The sequence below is a fragment of the Solea solea genome, chromosome 8, assembly GCF_958295425.1.
Source record: "Solea solea chromosome 8, fSolSol10.1, whole genome shotgun sequence".
NCBI lineage: Eukaryota > Metazoa > Chordata > Actinopteri > Pleuronectiformes > Soleidae > Solea > Solea solea.
Genome location: NC_081141.1, coordinates 25,977,142 through 25,998,718, shown reverse-complemented (window position 1 = coordinate 25,998,718; position 21,577 = coordinate 25,977,142). Strand labels below are relative to the sequence as shown.

General features: G+C 39.0%; 1 protein-coding gene across 1 annotated transcript in view; it reads right to left on the bottom strand.

Annotated features, from left to right (window-relative positions):
* Window positions 1-277: 277 nt before the first annotated feature.
* Window positions 278-21,577, bottom strand: part of cemip2 (cell migration inducing hyaluronidase 2) — a 39,904-nt gene continuing 18,604 nt past the window's right edge. The window contains exons 8-24 of the mRNA XM_058636076.1: window positions 20,855-21,067; window positions 19,078-19,283; window positions 18,102-18,171; window positions 17,356-17,484; window positions 16,077-16,165; window positions 13,164-13,295; window positions 12,976-13,011; window positions 11,506-11,661; window positions 9,337-9,514; window positions 8,080-8,295; window positions 7,786-7,997; window positions 7,101-7,283; window positions 6,130-6,349; window positions 5,904-6,005; window positions 4,764-4,909; window positions 3,945-4,051; window positions 278-3,851 (exon numbers count right to left, since the gene is read on the bottom strand). Coding sequence (XP_058492059.1) covers window positions 3,646-3,851; window positions 3,945-4,051; window positions 4,764-4,909; window positions 5,904-6,005; window positions 6,130-6,349; window positions 7,101-7,283; window positions 7,786-7,997; window positions 8,080-8,295; window positions 9,337-9,514; window positions 11,506-11,661; window positions 12,976-13,011; window positions 13,164-13,295; window positions 16,077-16,165; window positions 17,356-17,484; window positions 18,102-18,171; window positions 19,078-19,283; window positions 20,855-21,067 — 2,601 coding nt within the window. The 3' untranslated portion in view covers window positions 278-3,645. The remainder of the gene's footprint in view (window positions 3,852-3,944; window positions 4,052-4,763; window positions 4,910-5,903; window positions 6,006-6,129; window positions 6,350-7,100; window positions 7,284-7,785; window positions 7,998-8,079; window positions 8,296-9,336; window positions 9,515-11,505; window positions 11,662-12,975; window positions 13,012-13,163; window positions 13,296-16,076; window positions 16,166-17,355; window positions 17,485-18,101; window positions 18,172-19,077; window positions 19,284-20,854; window positions 21,068-21,577) is intronic.

Genomic DNA, 21,577 nt, shown 5'->3' with positions numbered 1-21,577 from the left:
ACAATTACAGGGTCTGTATGTAAAATCTTGGTCTCAAAAGAAAGCTATGACATGTGAGCTTATGACAGAATTACAGAATCAAGATATGTGTATGTATCAAGATACTGTGTCAGGTTTTAGGCAGAAAAACATTAATTAGAGTGAAAATCATATGATAGTTTGATACTTTTCATCTAGGAATTAGTAAAGTAATATGTGATTAGTAAAGAGAGCACTTTTACACACATTTTTAAATAAACTATGGTTTGATATAATAACCTCAGTATGCACTAAAATAGGACTTTTATCACAAAGCATACGTGTTTATTAAACTGGCAACTTTATAACAAATGCACGAGTTTCAACGTTGAAAAGAAAGGAAGGACTTGAATTTCGGAAAAGACGACAACAACAGGAAACAATCACAGTCCACACACCATCGCCAACAACAGTTAAACGTCAAACAACACATTATTTACAAAGTTCACTTCTAATAAAAAAAGCTAAAAACAAAACAAACAAAACAATTGAATATTTCTCTGGTTGTGCATCGTTAAAGCATCGATAGAACGAAGAAGATAAAAGGGGTGGAAACGGCTTTTTCTCTCGTTCTTTCCTTCCTTTTTTTATTTCTTTAAAACAGTAGAGTGGTTAAAAAAGGCAACAAGGTCACATGTCCATAAGTCACACACAAGCACACATACGGTGGCCTGGAAGTGTAAAAAAACATTTTTACACCAAACTTACATCTTTGAAAACAACTACTTAAAACATGAAACACTTTTACTAACCAAACAAAAGCCACAATTCTTTTATGAAAAAAGATCTAATCTTATTTTATATAGCACCACTTTCTTTCAACCTGGCTTTCAAAATAAGAGTCTTTCTTTCATTTTATAAAATAAAACAAATGTTTGGGACATTTCCTGCCATTCTGTTTTTTATGGTTAAGCCATTTTTGGCTGTGTTGAATGAATGTGTCTCAGTTCCTTAAATTAGCCGAAAATGGCTAAGCTACGCAAGAACTTACTTATTTGTTCCTGGTCGCAGCTGTAAAAACATTATATTTCTTTCAACTTTTAAAAACTACTTCCGCCTGAAATACACATATCAAATGTTAATTTTATTTTTGGGGATTTTAACCCTTTAAAGACCAGTATGTTTTCACAACTCCCATAAAATACATTTATTAGTGTATGTATTTGGTTAATATAATAATTAGGCCCTGAGATGGGTCAATGATTGGCAGCAACATTGATTTTCCCATCCCATAATAATTATCAGCAAATTCTCCTTGAAATGTATTTTATGTAAATTATTGTACTTTTTTTTTTTTTTATATATACATACACATTTTTTACTTTTGTAATAATAGTTTGCACTTCCAGGCCACCGTACACACACACACACACACACACACACAAACACGCACTCTTAGTCACACACAGGTACGTATCACCGCTCAGTGGGGGAGCCCTGCTCACATCCAAACACCTTAGACTAAGATTATAAACTGTTAATCTCAACATAAAGCCTTAGACCTCACAGCTGGAATATGTTGTGTGTATTCTGATGTTCACTCTCTCTCTGAAGAGCAGACCCTGCTATGTTTGTATGTATATACTTTATATATATATAAACACAGTTGTTTTTTGGCAAAAATGCACATGAAGATATGAGGCAGTTAAAAAAGATAAAACACATTCAATAATCCTGGTTTAGACAGAAATAATAATTATTATAATAATAATAATACTACTAATAATAATAATAATAAAAGAAAGAAAGAAAAGCAACGTTTTAATATTTGTTTGTGCTGCACATGTGGCCAGCACTGTTGACACCATCGCTGCCGAGAGATAAATAAAAGATACGAGTTCCCTCTTTCTGTCTTTCTTTGTTTGTTTGTTTTTAAATCCAGTAAAAATCCATTAAAAAAAAAAAGAAAAAGAAAAAAAAAGGTGCTTTTAGTCTTTAGTTGCACAGCTGCACGATGATCAGAGGTTTTTCCAGTTTTCCAGATTCAGTCGTTAACAGACATCAGCAAAGAATCAGGGCTGAACGATTAAAAACATAATTAGAGAATCACGACGGCTGCTGTTTAAATGTGTTTTTGATTGCTCTATAGTCTAAAAATAAAATGGAATACATACATTTTGGCCAAGGTTAATGTCTTAATCTGTCATCCTTTCATTGGAGTATAGGAATTATTTCAATGTGTGTTTTATGTGTGCCGAGTCTCGTTTTAAATGCATTGACAGTGATTTTTATTTCCCTCGAATCATTCGACTCTGCTGAGAAGTGAAAATAAAGTCTTTAACCATCAAGTCAAGTCAAGTCACCTTATATCAGCAGTATCTGGAAAAGACAAGAAAATGACCTGTCAAATAATGAGATTTTCTGCCCCTGTACATTGGATTTGCTGTGTCATTAATATCCAGTAAAAATACATGAGACCCAAAAAAGCTTCATAAAAGCTTATTTATATTCTCAATCAAAAAGAAAGGACTTCCTCCCGTCACTTTTAAACACTGACAGCCAATCAAACAAAAGTCTGATCTCTCTAAATTTGTCATTTTAGAAGCTGAAAGTGACGACGCTGGTCTGATACGTGTGGGTGTGTCTCTAAATTTGACTGATTGACAGGGCAGTCATCATCCAGTGGTTCCCAGCACGTGTGGGTAATATTAGATACTTATATTTGTATTTAATCTCTAAACAGGAAACAGAAAAATGAAGTCATGACATCTCAAGTCAAGTCCCGAGTTCTAAACTTTCAAGTCAAGTCACGAGTCATCAAAACAGTGACTCTCGAGTCCTCATCGCTGTTAATTTGTCATCCTTTCACTGGAGTGGAGTCATTATATCTAAAGCGGAGTCATGTTTTTTTTGTGAATTTTGATCCGAGGCTCGTCCCAAATAAATGATATCAAATTGCAATCACGCGAAAAGTTCAGTCATTTTCCTCAAATCAAAGTGGAAAAAACGGTAATAACTTGAGGGAGAAACTTCCATGTCTCGTTATGACTTTTATGTTTGTCGTTTCACTCTCAGATTGCTGTGACATTTTGCTTTCATTGCTTCCGTTTGACCTCCGCACATTAAATCTGATGTGTTCATTTTCAGTTTCTGATGAAACATGGTCTCATTTCAGGTTTGGTGTGATGATTTCCTACTTGTTTTTGACTGATTATAGAGTATAATTATAATTTTTTTCCGCTCTATATTTACAAAAACTTGGTCAGGCTGATGTTAAAACGTATTTTGTTTTTTTCGAAGATAAACAACTGAGTTACAGCATTGTACAGCTCTGTTTGATCACTTTGGCTGATAAGGCAAGTTGTGTCTTTAAAATTAAAAAAAAAGGAAAGTGCATTGACTCAGCGGCCCCAAGGCACACTTACACACGCACGCACGCGCACACACACACGCACACAAACAAAACTCACAAAAACACTCCCCCTGTTCATAAAAACACACACACACACACTGGCCCTCCTCCTCCTCCTCCTCTCACTTGAAATCGGTAAACATCTTTGCTATTGTTAATAAATTAAAGGTTCAGCAGTTCACATTCATCAGCTGGTTGTGTGTGTTTGTGTATCCGTGTGCAAGAGTGTTTCTGTTTTTTGTATGTAAGGGTTTCTTTGTATCATTTCACATTGGTCATTGTTGTCCCGTGGCTTTTTTCAGCAGCTCCAGGTCGCTGCGCGGCAGAGCTGCCGGCGGCGGCGCCGTGCAGCCGTACGACTCCAACCCCAGCGGTAAGTAACGCTCCTGTCGCCCCAGGACCTCGTCCCCCTGCCCGGTGCGCAGTGTAACCCACGAAGGAGGTGAAGAACCACCCGGGAACCCCCAGAAAGCCAGACCCTCTGTGGTGAGACAGTGAATGAGTGAATGTGAAACGAACGAACGTCACCCCCCCCCAAGAAAAAACACACAGTGAGAGAAGTGAACTTACTAACCTTTAGTTTGCAGACTGGCAGCTTTGGCCGCACCAAAGGAGACCAGGTACGGTGCGACTTTGACCAGGTCTTTGGGCTGACCTCGTGTCGCCATGAGCAACATTGACCTGTGGAACGCACACATTATGTTTTATTTTTTTGTAAATTAAGCTCTAAAAAGGTTAATACCGATGTTTAAAAATCAGGGCAGCCAACAGTTGAAAATCCGTGTTGGTATTTTTACGATCTACATTTTATGAGTGCACTGCAGTGCAATTATATACATTATTTTCTTTAAAATGAACTAAAACAGGTCATCAAAACACAAACTGACAACTTTTGAAGGAAGAAAATAAAGTTTTAGCGCAATATTTATCAAGTTTCTGAAACAAAAATGCCTCGTAATAAATAAATTAGCCAATTATTAAATCAAAATCAGACAATGCTGATCATAAAAAATGGTAAATATACAGTTTATGTATAGGTACATATTTATTTGGACAAAAAATATACAAAAAATGTATGGACAATAATGTATAACATTGCTTATAATCCCTCAACAATGAATCAAATTAAAGATGAGAGTCTTTAATTGACATGGCTGAACCACAGTGGGCAAAAACACAAGTTTCTGTGGTGGAGACATGTTTGAAAAATGTTAAAAAGTAGACGATTGTAAGTGGAGAAGAAGGTGAAGACAGACGCCAGCGTGGACAGAGAAGCCATTGAGCTTCAGCCAAGGTTAACAAACTCCTCCCAGTGGATATTTGACGTATATACAGTATAATGTTTATATACATCTACAATAACAAACAAATCACAAACACCATCTGTTCTCACCTCTTTGGTATTCCTGTTTTTAGGTATTGTTCCATTTTGGCATCCATTTTGGAAAATGAGGTTTTCTTGGTGACTTTTCCGGAGCAGGCGTCCACCGTGACCAGGAAATATCCAGGCTGAGAGAAGAGCATGGTCACCTCGTTTACCTGACAGGTGACAGGAGGAACAATCAGTTCATGTTCGACGAAAGACAACGAGCCTCATTCACTCATATGTGAACAGAAATGTCCTTAGTCTCTGCACTCAATTAGTGCTACACCTTTATTTCTCTATATAGGAGCATGTGTTGGACAGAGATGTTCAAAGAAGTTGACTTATTTAGATTTAAAACTGCAGAAACTGAAATTGTGTCACAGGTGGAGTCATGAAAAGGAACACTAAAAAATTCAAAAGAGTCGAGCTGCAACGAATAATCAATTATTAATTAGTTCATAAATTATTTCATCAACTATTTTGTCTCTCATAAAACTGGTAACACCATCGGTCAGAGATCTAATACATGTTATAATGAAAAGATAATATTAAGACATTAAATTATATATACAAGCTTGTTTCACGTTTGAATAACAGTTAACTTTTGATTTACTTATTATTTTTATTATTTATAGATCCATTTTGCATCATAAGCATGTTTTAATTGTGACGTAAACGTCGTTCCATATCAAAACAAAACACTTTTATTTTGAAATTCTGTGTAATACCACCATGAATAGCTTTACTGTAAATTCCAATGGAATGCCAAATTATTATTTAAAGATCATAGAGCTCACTCTCTACTGGACAGTTGTTTTATTCTCATATTTTATGATCAGACTAGATCAGAGGTCTCAAACCTGCGGCCCATGGGCCACATGTGGCCCCTCTAACGATTTCAAGCTGCCCGTCACTCAAAGATTTGTTCTTGATATTTAAAGATGCAGTATGTTCTTTTTGTGAACTATATCTTGTTTCGTATCAAAACAAACACTTGTGATTAGAAATATTGTGACGTATCATCACAAATGCTCACGTGGCCCTGAGGTTATTTCAGTTTAAGACTCCTGGTCTAAATCGACCCGTCTTCACCAGACCAGACACCTTCCCTCAAACATACAGCATAAACAAGACATTAATAAACCATGTAAACTATGTCAGACTCACAGTGATGGAGGAGGTGTTATCTCCTCTCTGCTGCTCGTTGCTGCTCAGAGACTTGATTTGTGTTTGGAGGTAGACGGTCCACGGTTCACTGGAAAACACAAGCTGACACACACACACACACACACACACACACACACACACACACAGGTCAGATAACCAGCAGTGAGTGCTTGTGTTTTAAATGACTACAGAGACGTGGACGTTAAACATGAGAAAGCATACAAACCTGTTTAGCACCACAGTCTTTGCAGGGCTGCGTGTTCAGTGCAGGCATCGGCACTGCCGCTGAAGGACTCTTGGAGTATTTGGGGTAAGCTTTGGCCGTACAGTTACACGTCTGTTTGGAGGATGTGGTCGCCATGATCTTCACTCGTTCACAGCCTTTCACTGAGCAGTAGCTGTGGCCTTCACGGCCGTGTCGGGCCCGCAGGTAGAGCCACAGCAAGCTGGGTGTCAAAGAAGGAAAAAGGGGGAAATAACACTTAATACACTTTCTTGACCAACTTTGATATGGCTTGTGTGGGCATTTGAAGTTTATAAGTGTTTTTGTTTGATGTGTGGTGTTGTAGTTCCGCATTTGTTGTTGTTTTTTTAATGCTTCTTCATGCTTTGACAATGTGAAATTAAGATAAATTTGACCATTTAAAATGTTTCTTGTGAAATTTGTACAACATTTCTTGGCAATTTGGAGTTATTTATTAATTTTAGCATATGGTCTTGGCGCAAGCTTAATTTAATTTAATTTAATTTAATTTAATTTAATTTAATTTAATTTAATTTAATTTAATTTAATTTAATTACTTTCAATTACTTACATTTTTAATCCATTATATCATTTTAGATATACTTCCACCATATTTTTATTGTGTGTCCAGATTTAAGAGCTTTCCTTTATTGTGCACATTACCTGTCTTTTTTATTCTGATAAGTCCTGAAGACAGCACTTTCTATTTCTATGCATAACATAACTGTGCGCGTTCAAACGGCAAATACAAATCTTAAATCTTTGCATTTTAATTGTCTGATTTCATCGCTTCAGACCTCGTAAAGCACTTTATAACCTTGTTTTGAAAAGAGCTGCACAAATAAATAAAGATTATTTTTTTATCGTCACGATCAAACAAGTGCAAAAAAAGAACACTGTCAAGTTTAAGAGTGAATAAGCAGGGATAGAAATAAGACTGTGTGTTTCCTCACCCGACCGGTTGATCAAAGAAGTACTTCCTCTCCATCGGCTTTTTCTCCAACTCCGCTAACGACGACACGGTGCCGTAGTCTGTGAGGTCGATGAAGGTGTTGCTCTGCCTGTCGTTGATGTCGGCCATGATCTGGAACGTGGTTTCTGAAGGGTAACAGAGGCCGACCAGCACCCAGCCATCTCTGAGTGATGGAAACAAAGCAGAGAGAGAGAGAGATGAGGACATTACAGTACATCACCTAAGGCAGCGGTCCCCCAATCGAGTTCATCATGTGAACTCAATATTCTGTTATTTCATTATCAAAACAAAAACAGGATATACGAGTAAAAAACAAACAAGCAAATCTGCATCAGCAAATTTATAAATGATAATTAGTCTTAATCCATTATTTCTTCATTGATTAGCTGATTGGTCCATAAAAAGTCTGAAACTGTTGATCATTGTTTATCAAACGTCTTGTATTCAGTTTTAATGATTTCTTAATTAACTAAAGCAAAAAAATCCAGATAACATTCAGATGAAGAAGCTGAAAAATCAAAGAGCTTGCTTTAATCATTAAAAAAAAAACAAAAAAAAAGACTTATTAATTATCAAAATACTTAATTTTCCTCTCCACAACTGAGGCAGTGAAGTGGTGAGTCATTGTTTTTTTTACTCACACCCTGCTGACTCATGTTACTCACTTATCAAAGTTGATGAGCGACAGGACGACCTCCCTGGGTGCAGGTCCGCTCCAGTGCAGAGTGTAGCTCTTACTCATCATCAGGACAGGCTGGTACTGCTGAGACGGCGCCCCCTGGCTGTTAGTCCCCCTCAGCACCAGCGGAGCGCTCGGATATTCGTCTCTGCTGATGAACAGAGTGAGACTGGGGGCTCCCTGCGTCTGGACATACACCTGAAGAAGAAGAAGAAGATCAGGACGAGTGGACAGACAGACGGACGGATGAGAAGAATGAGCCGTGTAAAGCTGCTCCTACCTGAGAATAGCGGCCGCTGCAGATCACTCCACTCCACTGGGACATGAGCACACAGGCAGGATGTTGGATCAGGTAATTGTCTGCTCTGCCGACGTAGGTGTCTTTGTAGCCCGTGACTGACCCGTCCACGTCGTGGAAGATGGAGTTTTTGTCTCCGTCCAGGTCGTTTTCTTCAAACCACTGACCGGGGCGACCAAAAAACGCCCGCAGACCCACCTGAGGATGTCAGAGGAAAAGAGGGTTTTATGTCTGTGTAGATTCTCATTCGTCCAGGTCACTGTTCTCCAAAAGACACGGAGTCAGCAGCAACTAGTCTTCAAAGATTTCTGCTCTCCAGCCACCTTTGACTGGAAAAATCTACAAAATTCTCTGAAACTAAAGGATCTGGTCACTTTGGATACTTTTAAAGTGGTTTACAACGACTTGTAGACGGTATATTTGTATAGATTTTGTTCAAAATGTGCTGGTTTTGTGATTAAATGTCATACTCTGATAGTTGTGACCCCGTCCTGTCTAAAACGTTTGCAAAAGAGATATTTAAACCTCAAGGAGGTTTTTATTTCTGGTTAAATCAATAAAAATAGCTTTGTGAAAGTTCAAGGTATTATATTTTTTAAACTATATTTACTTATTTAACTTATTGGCACAGCAGTTGGTGACATTACAGGAAGGAGCAAGAGAAAGAGAGAGGAAAACGTGCAGCAAAGACCCAAAAAGTCAAAAACTAGCCGCCACAGTAATGCACTGTCTCTTACAACCACAAGAGGGTGTTATAGATTCACAATGGTTTGACCACAGGCAATTCTGACTTCTCTCTTCTGCTGAACTGCTGATTCAAGTAACTGCCAACTGTGTGATGGTAATCTGACTGAATCAATGTGCGGGGGGGGGGGATGGTTTGAAGGGTGAGGGAACAAGATGAGCAAAATACAGAAGAGGAAACAAACACAATCACAATCCTAACACTGGTGTATTAGGAAAGACTTATAAATAGATTGATTTGTCAGTCAAATTATTGCAACATAACATAAGCAACAGATGGAAGCAATGTTTATGATTTAAAACAGAATATAAAAGAGTCTCAAGGTGGTATTTATACTGAAATATCATATGGTCAAACAGGTCAGTATGGATTATAAACCATTAATATAAGAAGATTATTTAAAAACGATGATACATACAGTGTCTTTACTTCACAGTCAGCTCGATGATTTCTTTAAAACAAAGTCGAGTCAAAAGTGAGCGTTCACTACTCACAGTGGAGTGGAAGCTGATCCGGGACAAGTTGTTTCGCGGTGTGAGCTGCCAGGTGTTCTTCAGATTAAATCCCACAGCGTTGGTGTAACGCTCCGGCGTGGGGATGAATCCACGGAATGTGCTCTGCGTGAGCCGCACCGGACCGTCGTAGATCTGGAAACCTCGGATCGGGAACGTCCTACGGTTAAACCCCGAGAGAAAATAGTTCATGATTAACAAGTAACAAAAATACAGCAAAAAAATTAACCGAGTAGAAATTATACAAACTTGGTAAATAAAAGGGGGGAGAACACAGGTTTTCTTAGTGACCTGCTCAAACATGTGATTAAAAACCTGATTCAGTCCGGAGTAGGGATGCTCCATAACACACTTTTACAATCAATATCAACACTATATCAGTCTGATAGTCATTTCACACCTTTTTAAAATAAAAATATACATACACACACAGTAAGTGCTGAGGCATACACAACCAAATCAAATCATTTTAAAGCAATTTCAAGGACAACTTAATAGCAGAAATAATAATAATGTGCTTTAAAATCACAAGTGTATGAGAAAAGAAATGTTTGTAACCCAGGTTTTTAAAAATAATGTCACGCAATACTATCAGACCTGACTGAAGGGGCGTTTGTGTACAGCGGCAGTGCAGAGGCGGGTGGAGACAATAAGTGTTTATCCCATCAAACTCCTCAAGGACCAGGTTTTTCGCGCAGTAGATTTCACTTCTCAGACTTTTATGTGGGAGCCTCTTTGTGTTGTTACTCGTCTCGCTTTACCAGCACAATGTTGCTGTTGTTGTCTCCACTTAAAACGGATCACTTCCTGTGTGCAGTGTGCGGGAGCGTTAACACAGAGAAGGGGTTGTGTGGAGGTGAGAGACTTCATCTGTGCTGTGTGAACCCTTTGGATAAATGGCATTTAAAATGTACACGCCGCAGTTTTAACCGTCATATGTTAGTGACGTTAATGACGCCTTATTTCCTTATTTACACTTTAATTAAAGGATTAAAGCAGGTCTATTTTGCTAAAACTATCTCTTTTTTCCTGGCCTGAAAAACAAAGCTGTCAGCAGCTCTGGCAGTAACTGACAAAGCCAGAGCGAGCCAGATGTCACAGTGTGGTCAGGAAACCTGTAAAACGGTTGTAAAATTGTACAAAGTCGTGACAGTGGTCACAAGCAAACAATCTGTGGTTTTGAAGGCAGCTGTTTTTGTAAAAGTTTCCCTCTTTGTGTGTCACAATATCTGTAATTAAAGAGGGGAAAAAAAAAAACTTATACAGATAAAAATCTAAGCTCTTATTAGGACAACATTAAGAGACTCAATAAAACCTCTGCATAAAAGGAGGTAAAAGTCTTTGGAGGCACAAGCTGTACCAAACTGGCTCTTATCATGGCTCTTTCTCCGCTATCAGGAGCACAAGATCTTCATGTTCTGTTCAAATAACAGAAGGAAATGATGAGAGAACCATGCGTCAGAAGAGCCTGCAATGCTGATGAGTCAAAGCAAACTCTTCTTGTCCTCCGTGGTGCTACAATGACTAACTAACCCACATCTATGCAATTATGTAAGCCTTAGCCTTGCCACCATTTTCTCAGAAACTGTTTAAAATACCACCAGAGGGAAGTTAAGTCAAACAGAACTTCCTTTCACAAGTTCACCGACAATTAAAAGCAGCTGCAGCAGCAGCAGCAGCCTCATCTGTCCATCTATAGTATCCAACAACCCCTCTGACCGGCTGACTTTCCCCTCCGTGTTTGTTTTTCTCAGCATACTCTTTTTTTTTTTTTTTCCTCCTCAGGCTGCTCCTCCAACACCATCCCCTGTATCTCCCGAGAGAACTTGGGTTTGATTTGGACTTTTCCCCCTCAATCCCTCACATAAATCTTAACTCCATTCATACATTTAAGCTGCATTTTTTCACCAGGCGATGCAGTGCAGTGCAGTTCAGCTCGGAACAGTAAACCTAGATTTTAGGTTTCCAATGTGGGGTGTGTGTGTGTGTGTGTGTGTAGGCCAGATGGTGTTAGTGAAATAAGTGTAAATAGCGTGACATCATAACAGCCAATAAATTTAACAAAGATACAGTAAACACGGATATTTGCTAAAAAAGAAAGACAAATAAGCCTCTCTATGTCAATAAATTCCCCCCATTATTTGCCCTCACCTGTTTCTGGGCAGCGTCCTCATCTTTGCATCAGCTCCTCCTGGTCCCCAGTATTTATTTTGTCCTCCATTTGTCCCTCTGTTCTGGCTTTCGCCCACAAACAGGGACTGTTTCACCTCTTGGCTTGAGCCTTCATCCTTAGGGTAGCTGCCATCACTGGAGAATACAGAGAACATAAGTGTATATGCTCTATATTGCAATTAAAAACACTAAACAAATAAGTTCAAATGTATTAATAAACTTAATTTATATAGCACTTTTATTTGTCATGGAAAGGTAAATTCAAAGTGCTTAATGAGAAGTAATAAAATGAAACCAAACTGATGAAAACCAAACAAAGCAGTTGATTAAAAACACACGGCCAGCAATAAATGAGTGAAAGTTAAAAACAAATAACATGACATATGAAGTGAATTTCCCAGATGTGGGATCAACAAATCTTATCTAAATATGTGCAAATCAAATACTCCCAATGATTGAAACAAAGGTAGGTAATGTGATGATTGTCTAATGGCAAAGGCTCCATCTCTTGTCAAAAACTGAGATTTTGGGATAAGCATTTTGGGCTGAAGCATGAAAGAGATGCTTGTGAACACAAAGGAAATCTAAAGCATTGGTTTTCAAATGACGGGGCCTTGGGAGCAACATTTTTCCTGAGTTACGTCTAAAAAAAAAATTGAACCTCTCATATTTATTCAACAAAAGTAGAGCACAATGCCTTCAAGCAGTGTTGAAAACATGAAATCAGGGGAAACAGAAAGAGCCACTTAAGAGTGATAACCCACTGATTTGAGGCAGTGTTTCCCGAAACTTTGTATGACAGGACCCACTTTTTGAAGATGATAAACCCTCACTGCCCAAATGAAAATATAAGAGGGGAAATTAGTGCACACTTTACTGTTTTTGACAATTTTTTCGGCCATTTCTGTACAACTAATATCAATAAACCAGCCATTTCAAGTGATAAATGTCTGACAAGTTATTTTATTTTATTTAACCAGGTAAAAAAAAAACTCCATTGAGATCAAAATCTCTTTTCCAAGGGTGACCTGGCCAAGAGTTCAGCAGCACACGTCATAATAAGTTATTCAATAAACCAAAAAAAAGGTTTTGGTAATGACCCAGTCTCTGGGAATGATTGATATGAAGCAATGTTTCCAAAACTCTCTTTATGGGGACCCACTTTTTAAAGATGGCAAACTAGTGTGACCCAAATCACAATATGAACCACGACAAGAGCAAATTTCTGACTAATTTACAACCATATAAACAAATAATTTCCAAGCGATGTATTGTAAATTATTTAAAACTTAATTTTACGCACGTTATTTATAACACACAATAAAAGAGCAAACAAAATCTCCTGTGACCAATCTGTGGGTCCCAACCCAGTATTTGAGAATCACTGATCTTAAGTATCCAATCAAATAACACAGTGTTCATAGAAGAGGGATTAAGACATGTACGAACCTGGCAAAGGATAATCCCACTCCATTGTCTGCAAATCTAGAGCAGAGAAAATGTGTTACAGTGTTAGTGAGTAACATGTGTCATTTACAGTCTATAAAACAGTGGATAAAGTCTTCATCATCATCATCATCATCATCATCACAGGGCACATCCCAATCACATGATTCACAGCCCATGAGTCGTCTCACCCAGAGTTCTGGATGATGATGTCACCACCACGAATCCACGCTCCCAGGTCGTTGTTCTTGAAGGAGATGAGCGTGTCGATGACGGCTGCCACCCGAGGACGGCCGGGATCAGCGTTCTGGTGTGGTCTGAACCTGGAAATACACACACACACACACACACACACACACACTCACTAATCATGACATTTTTCTTTGACTGCATTAATTTCCTCTCTGTGTGCGGTTTTTAACCACAATGTTTTTCTAACCTAAGGTCGGCCGGAGCACAAATCACAGCCCCACACACACACATTTGGGAGGATATGAGCGAGCAACAGAGCTGATAATCATCATCTTGTTGTGCTATAAATCTGCACAAACGTAATTTATGACTCTATTTGAGGTGCAGGCTCACAGGCTGCAGGCTGCAGGCTTCAGCGCCTGCTCTGGCTTCCAGAAGGTCCACAACATCGTAGTAAGAGTACATTGCGTCATTACATATAAAAAAATAATAATGTGTTTTTTTTATCCCCAGCGGAATCATAAATGTACTGTAAGTTTTATGGCCAACTTCCCATTAGATGAGGAAATATCTTGTGTACAAAGTTGAAACAAACCAGAAAACTTTTATTTTTTTCCATATTTCCTCAAAAGTATTGGACTTTTCCCCTTTTTTTTCAGCCTAATGGCTTTAAAGCTCAGTGTTGTTAGTCATTCTTCCAGGAAAGAAACTTATAACAAATATGCAACTGTGTTACAGCTTTTTCTATACTTTTTCTTTTCATTTAGTAGTTTTTATTGGTGTTATACAATTTGTTTGACTTGACAAATCGTGCGATTTGTAGATTAATCTCACCCCGCCTGATGAATCGGACAGATATTTACATTTTTTATTAGTTATTAAACCACTAGTTATTACAAATTACACATTTTTGTTCTCAAAAACCTTAATGAATGTTACAAAGTCACTAAAACTTTATTTTTCCTCCAAAGGTTTGGGTCTTTTTGCTTTTTAATGACCCTTATTGTGTATTAATATTTTAATAGTTTAGTTTATACATTATTTTTATTGAAAATACTGTTTAAAATCGCACTGCAGTGCAATATATAAAATGTAGATTGCAGTATGTGTGTTAAATTTTAATATGACTTAATGCTTACGTTTTCATAGATGGAGGAAAGAAAGAAAACTGGCAATGGTGGCCCCGATTTCTAAAAAAGGCATGGACATATAAAGACCCTCATCGTACGAAACGTAATGTGAATTGTGTCAGTTTTTTAAGCCCTATTTACTGTGTGAATATGTTTATGCTTTCTCACCGAGACGTGAAAAATAATATAAATAAAATAAGAGAGGAAAAGACAGCAAAATTACAGCTAATTATTAGATTTAACATTAGCCTGTGAGGTATTTAGAGGACATCACTAAATTATAGGTACAGAAAAGAACCTGTGTGACACTCTCTGACACTCTCCACCTCTGCACACACACACACACAACACAGCGTCATCCAATTAAATTCTCTGCATGAAGAAAACTCCTGCTGCAGGATTCTCCATCATCAGTCTGCACCAGCAAACTGTCTGGAAAAACCTGAGAGCCCACGCTGTTCAGCTGGGAATGGAAGGAATGGCTAAAATTGCACTGCACACGACCAAGAGGACGAGGACGAGGAGGAGGCAGAGGAGGGGGAGGAGGAGGAGCTGGTAAAAAAAAAAAAAAGACTGTACCATACCAGAGCAGCTCTAATTCCCTGTGAAGCGTTTATGTAGAAAGAAAAACAAATATAAGAGGGTGTGCACCGCTGCAGTTTATGATTTAAATAATCAGAAGTCGACTTAAATCACTGCAGGAGTTAATTAAATCCAGTGTCTTTTGCATAGTTTCTTACGATGACACAACACAAATGCTCCCCCCTTTCTCTCTTGCGCGCTTAATGCTAAGTACACATTTTAAAAACCTCCTCCTCATACCTCTGCCCACACAAACACACACTCTCACACACACACACAGCATGGTCAAGCCTCCATCTCAGTGGACACATGGGATTTTTTCCGTCTAGTTGAGGACTGTATTTGGGCAGGGAGCTGCAGAGTGGAAACTCTATCTGTGAAAAGCCTTATTTTCTCTGTCAACACAAACCTGACAGAGAGCTTCCACTAAAATGCACTAACAGAGTAGAAAGGCCTTCCACTGTATCTGCACCCAGTAAATGAACATAATATCCTCGTAGAGGTACGGTATGAAGAGGTAAATAACTGTAAATTGCCGTGGTTTTAGACAAACATGTTAGTAAACCACAAAAACCTGAACATTTACATAAAGTAAATGTGCACCATGGTGCAAAAATATAGACATATACATTAAAAATGTTTATTTTTGTCCAGTACTGCAGCAATATTGGACTAATATAATGTAATACATATGTAATATAAATATATTGATTTAAATGTTCAGTGTGCACTCCTCTCAACTGATGAATACGCTTTTTAGAATTTTAGAGAAAGAGGCACTTAAAACTTTACCAAAAAAACGTCTGAGACCAGAAGTACCTCAAATTAGAAAAGGGAACTCGAAAGATACTTTTCATAAGAAAAGAAAAACATTCAAGATTATTCCCTACTGCAATATAATTTCCTTCTCCGTTTTACTTCCATTCTTTCAGGTTTGTTTTGAATAAAGGTCCAGTATGTAACATTTAGCAAGGTTTATTGGCAGACAGTATGTTTACATTAATGTATAATTCCTACAAAATAGAAAAACAACACCCTTTTTGGTAAGTGAAGGCCACCTTAGTTCACTGACACGCTTGGGGAGTGAAGGGTGAGTACACACTTCGTCTTTAAATTTCATGAGCATTAGTATTATTATTATTGTTGTTATATCTTTACATAAAATGAATGAGAGACTGTAAAATGCACACACATACACACCTGGCACTGTTGTCTAGACACAGATATTCCCGAGGGTCGGCAGCACTGGCCTTCGTGGTCTTCACTCCTTTATCAATGAACAGCCCTGCCTATGAACGAGAGAGAGAGAGAGGTAAAAGAATGATTGATGACAATTTGCTTTATTACTTAGTGTTTAAAGACTTGCCACAGAACTGTAAACACTATTATTAGTATATTTGACAGTGGGATGTCAAACTTTATCACAGAGGGGGACGGAATTATACAAACTAAACTTAAAGGTTAAATTAGTGTAAGATGTGTGATGTTAAGATATATTAGGGGCTAAATATCAGTTTTGAGTACTCACAAAACATAAATGTTGAACTTTATGAATGTTTTCCATTGAAATCAGCTGAACAGTAATGTAATGCTCATCTGTCTCACCTGATTTCCTCTGCTGTGTTCCAGCAGAACAGCACATACAGGCTTGTAGTCACATGTATCTTTGCCAATAATCAATAATTTTTCTCCAGATGTATAAAGGTTAAAGAGAGGGAGCAAAATACAAATGAGGGGCTGAGCCCACCCACCCCCCCTTATAAACCTCCCCTGGGTTTTAAAAGTCCACATCTAATTTGTTTAATTCTTTTATTGGCGGAGGTAACTCGATGTGTGGTACTAATAAGAGTGTCAATGGAGGAGCGGGAAAGACATAACACATTATCTCGCGCGCTGAACACAAGTGTATGTCGGGCCAGATGTGGCCCGCAGGCCTCGAGTTGGACATATGTGGAACAGAGGCAGTGATGAATGTATTTAAGTGAAATCAGGTGCTGACAGGGTTACAGTACTCGCGCTGTACACAGTAGGAGAAGTGGAAAGCAGACACACTGTGAATAATGTATACATGTATATGTAATATACCGTGTGTTTACATTGTCCGCAACATGGGGATTACTTACGTGTGCATAAAAAATGAAGTGTAACGTAAATAAAATGAAAAATGTCATGTGTCCGTGTCCCGTGTACATGGAAATCTATACTCTCAGTTGGTCTTGTGGTATAATCACGTATAGGAGAGGCTGATGTGGTCAGACTGGACAAAGACCTTACAGTTCACCTGCCTGACTTCACTCTTTACACAACAGAGCTCTATTGTAGATTCCACTCCTGTGTGCGAGTGTCTTTTTGGCACAAGCCAGGAAAGTAAGCAGACTCTTTTTACGAGTTATAAACACTGCACATATAAACAACACCAATTTAATACTTGCGCTGACAATAAAAAGGCACAAAAAAAATAAACCAACACCGGTCGTACCTTAAAGTTGGAGTGAACACGGTTGTTGTAGAAAATCCCCAGTGGAGTGAGCTCTGCCTTGGTCTCCGGTACCAGCCCATGCGAGTCTCCAGTGGACGCGCTGTGGAACACAAACCATATGCCAGCGTCCTGGACCAGGAAGGAAAAGTAGAGAAATAAAGTGATAAACACGACAGGACAAATCACATTTTGTGGTGCGGCCAGAGGAATTTCATTATCTGGGCTTATGCTCCATCAGAAACAATAAATGGAAGAGGGCAGGATGTCACACGACGCTCACGTTGGTCAAGTCCCACAGTGAGAGTACACGTAAGCGTATGAGTTCATGGGAGAGCAACAGTTCATCAAAGGCTACGATTCATTAGATTCTGACAGTCGGCCTAACTACGATACAAATACCCCCTACCAGTGACTGCAGAGCCCTCCCATGTGAACTTCGTCTGAGCCAAAATGAAAAAGAGATGAGATGAGGGGTATCCTTCTGCTATTCTCACATATTAGAAATCTGACTGTTGTTCTACCCTTCTATCAAATACCAAACCCTGTTAAGTCCCATTTTATTGAGGGATCCTTGTTTTTTTATTGAAAATACACTTCCTATTACAAAGTTTAGGAACACCAAAGCCACAGCAGCTTTGCATAATATTAAAAGTTCCTTGTTCGTCACTCATGTTTTTATTAATCATTTGTGGAGTGATTATAAAGTGAGCTGAAGCTGTTTTCTCCTATAATTCTGATGTTATTACCTGAGAACCAGCAGCTGCGTTACTGATGAGGTTGTTGTTGGGGTTGGCGATCCAGAATGTTGACACTGCCCTGGAAAAGCAGAAAACAAAAGGTAGGACTATGTCAAATAAGACAGATTAAAGTGATCTTTCATCCATCCATCTTCTACCGCTTAATCCTCCACATGAGGGTCCATTAACCCCTGCCAAGACTCACACAGAAACCCGCGGAAACAGGCCTCGCTGCTTCCCTCACTGAAGGACTTTTCTTCTTTTCTCGACAACATCCCGCGGAGAAGAGCGGTTGTTTTTACGTTGATAAAGGCATCCTGCCAGTATCTCTCTCACACTATACAACTTACAACAGTATCTCCCCGACAGACAATGTCCGGCTGTTTTCTCTCAGAGTATGTCTGCACAAGCTCACCAGGTTTCCCACCATCAAAAACGTACTCTGACGAGGATACAGCTTTAAAAAGGGGGCACAGAGTCAGTTTGAATGGACATTTCAAGCAAATATTCAACAGGATTATTCATTCATTGTCATTGTCTGAGGGTCACAGGTCGATGGAGCCGATCCCATTTGAAGTGTCCAATTACCCTAATCTTTTGGACAGTGGGAGGAAACTGGAGAACCCAGAAAGAACCCACGCACACATGTGGAGAACATTTCAAATCTCTAACCCTATAGCCTTCACACTACACACACACACACTTCTTAAATGTGAATATTTTCAGGTTTCTTTGCTCTATATAAAGAAGAAATCATTCAAACTTTTGAGTTTGCAAGTCTGGAAAAACACTGATGAACATTTTATTCTGAAAATAACCGTTAGCTGCAGCTCTACTTTGGATTTAATCTCATGAAATTAGGAAAACATACATTTTATACTCGGTTATTGACTTGCAGTTGTTGCCAAGGAGCCTTGACAACTGGTCATATCTTTAACCTGAGAGACTCTGTAACTTCTGCATGTCATATCTTTTGTTCTCTTACTTGCACTCTGTGCTGGGTGAAGGCGTGTAGCCCTTGTAGACGTTGTCCTTGATGCTGGTGCAGAGAGTGTCGTTGCGGTCGGTGGGCAACTGAGTTCCAGGTCGCGTCAGCAGGCCGAGGTTGTGGAAGAAAGTGTTGCGCTGCTCGATCCCATCTTTGAGGAAAAAACAGTGACCCAGGGTGTCGTAACCGACTGTGTTTTTCACCTGGAGCAAAGACGGAAGAGCACAAGAGAACACAGAGAAAATAAATTAAAGCACACAGGTCACAGGGAGACTTTAAAAGCCCAGTTCTCAGTGGGAGAGGAAAACTGTATCCACTACTTAATACCATTTATAGCACTTTTTCCTTTTCCACAGGATAGTCACTTCATACCTGACAGAAAATATGCAGAAAATCCTGGTAAACAAGGAGGTTTGGACAACATTAGTTACAGCGAGTAACAGCTAAATGCTTGTTTCCTCAGACTACCTCAAATTCCTGAAATAATGTCCTACGGTGACTTTTTTCTTTTTTTAAACAAACCTGACCAAAGCTACGAGGAGAACAGTGGTATCCAGAGAGTTCCTCATGAGTATACACAAAAGAATATTCATATCATTACTGTGTGAGAGAGGAAACAGGAAAAAACTGAAGCAAGACAATCCAAAACTTAATACATTCCATTTCCTTAATGGAGGAAAGGAAAAATGTATTCAGCCAAGGACAAACATCACGTTTGGCGTCAAGAGGGAACACACACACACAGACACACACATAGGATTGCAGTTATTCTTTTAAGGTTACTTTACCCTAACCACATTTTAAATCTTTAATTTAGCCAGTTCCACAGAAATTAGGTTCTGCTACATTAGAATTAAAGTGTTTACAGATACAAATGTATATGAAAATGAGTAAACTGAATAAAATGAGACACAAGAAGGAAAAAAAGAACCAGAAAAATGGAGGAGGGAAGAAAAATCAATCTATTACAGTAAACCAGTGATGGAGGCTGTGATTGATGAACACTCAGTCCGGTATCACAATGCAGTCATTTGTAAGAGCTGCCTGTGAGATTACACCTGTCAGTGCTACATTATTAGGTTAGAGCAGTGTTTCTCAATCCTGGTTATCTGAGACCCCTGTCAGGGAACAGGGAAACCTCTCAAACAATGCTGGTTTTAAGAGGTTTCACTGCTCCAGCACACACGATTCAAAAGGTCAGCTGCTCATCAAATTCTGGAAAAGCCTGACAACAACACTATCATTTGAATCATGCCCACACTGGATGTATGTTGCGTCTGTGGCATGGAACATCTTGCTTTTCCTTTCACACCCATAAAAACAAAAAAAAAACAAATGTGGAGAAGACACTCTGTCTCTGTGTCACCAATTTTTTTCACCCCACAAGCCGTGCATGGTTCATTGAGAAAGTTATTTTTAACACACACTTAAAACCTCTCCACATACTATACCAATTTCAAAGTAAAAGCACTTAAATTATCTGCATACATGCATCTTTTTCAACAGCGCTTTTATTGAAAATTGGTATTTGCCATAATTGGAAATAGGCAAATGCATCAAGATCCCCTGATATGAATAAAGACTAAAACAGTATCCAATCCATTGTTGACCATTGTTGAAGTGATGGGCTGAATAGGCTGTCACCTCCATGACTTCTATGCTTGCACCCTCTACAAACTTAGCCCAAGCACAGAGGAGCGTGAGATGCAGCAGATCAACGATGCAGCTATCACTGTGGCCCGGGCCTTATTTAACACAGCCGCACTCCACTTACCAGCAAACCATTGGTGGCGTGGATGGTGACACAGCGGGAGAAGGAGTGGTGTATGGAGAGTCCGTCCACATAGGTGGGTTCCCGGTAGCCTCCCCTCTGGTCGACATCCCCGCACATGTAAAAGTTGAGAGGGTAGCGTCCTTTCTCTCCCTGCTGACCCATGTTCTTCAGCTCCACGTGGGACAGATGCACCGACGAGAAGTTAGCATAGATCTGTGACGTGTAGAAAGAGAGAGACAATGACAATGTGGTTTTACACAGTGTAAAAAGTACATGACACTGGGAAACCCACGGCATGTTTGTGGCTACAAAAGTAGGTTAAACATGTCACCACTCTGGTGTAGGTCAATATCACGTTTCCATGTTTGTCAGCGAGTCACAAATTTCCAGAACTACTGCTGCTCTTCTCATAAGCATGAATTAAAAGCAACATGCACAGAGATGCAAAAGAAAATGTACTTAGAAGCAAATTAAGTCCAACATTAACATCAACAAATAGTCAAATATACTGTGGATATGCTGTACAATGCTCTGCAGGAGGCCCTTTTGTGGGTATGGCCTAATCCACAAAGTCTGGTTCCTGTTAGGGAGGTATTGGCCAATCCCTCCAGCTAACTGTAACACAAACACAAATTCTTGTACAGCAGTCATAGTGAGAACACTCATAGACATAATGCATTACATAACCCCTGCCTTCACCTTAACCTTCCAAACTAAATGCAT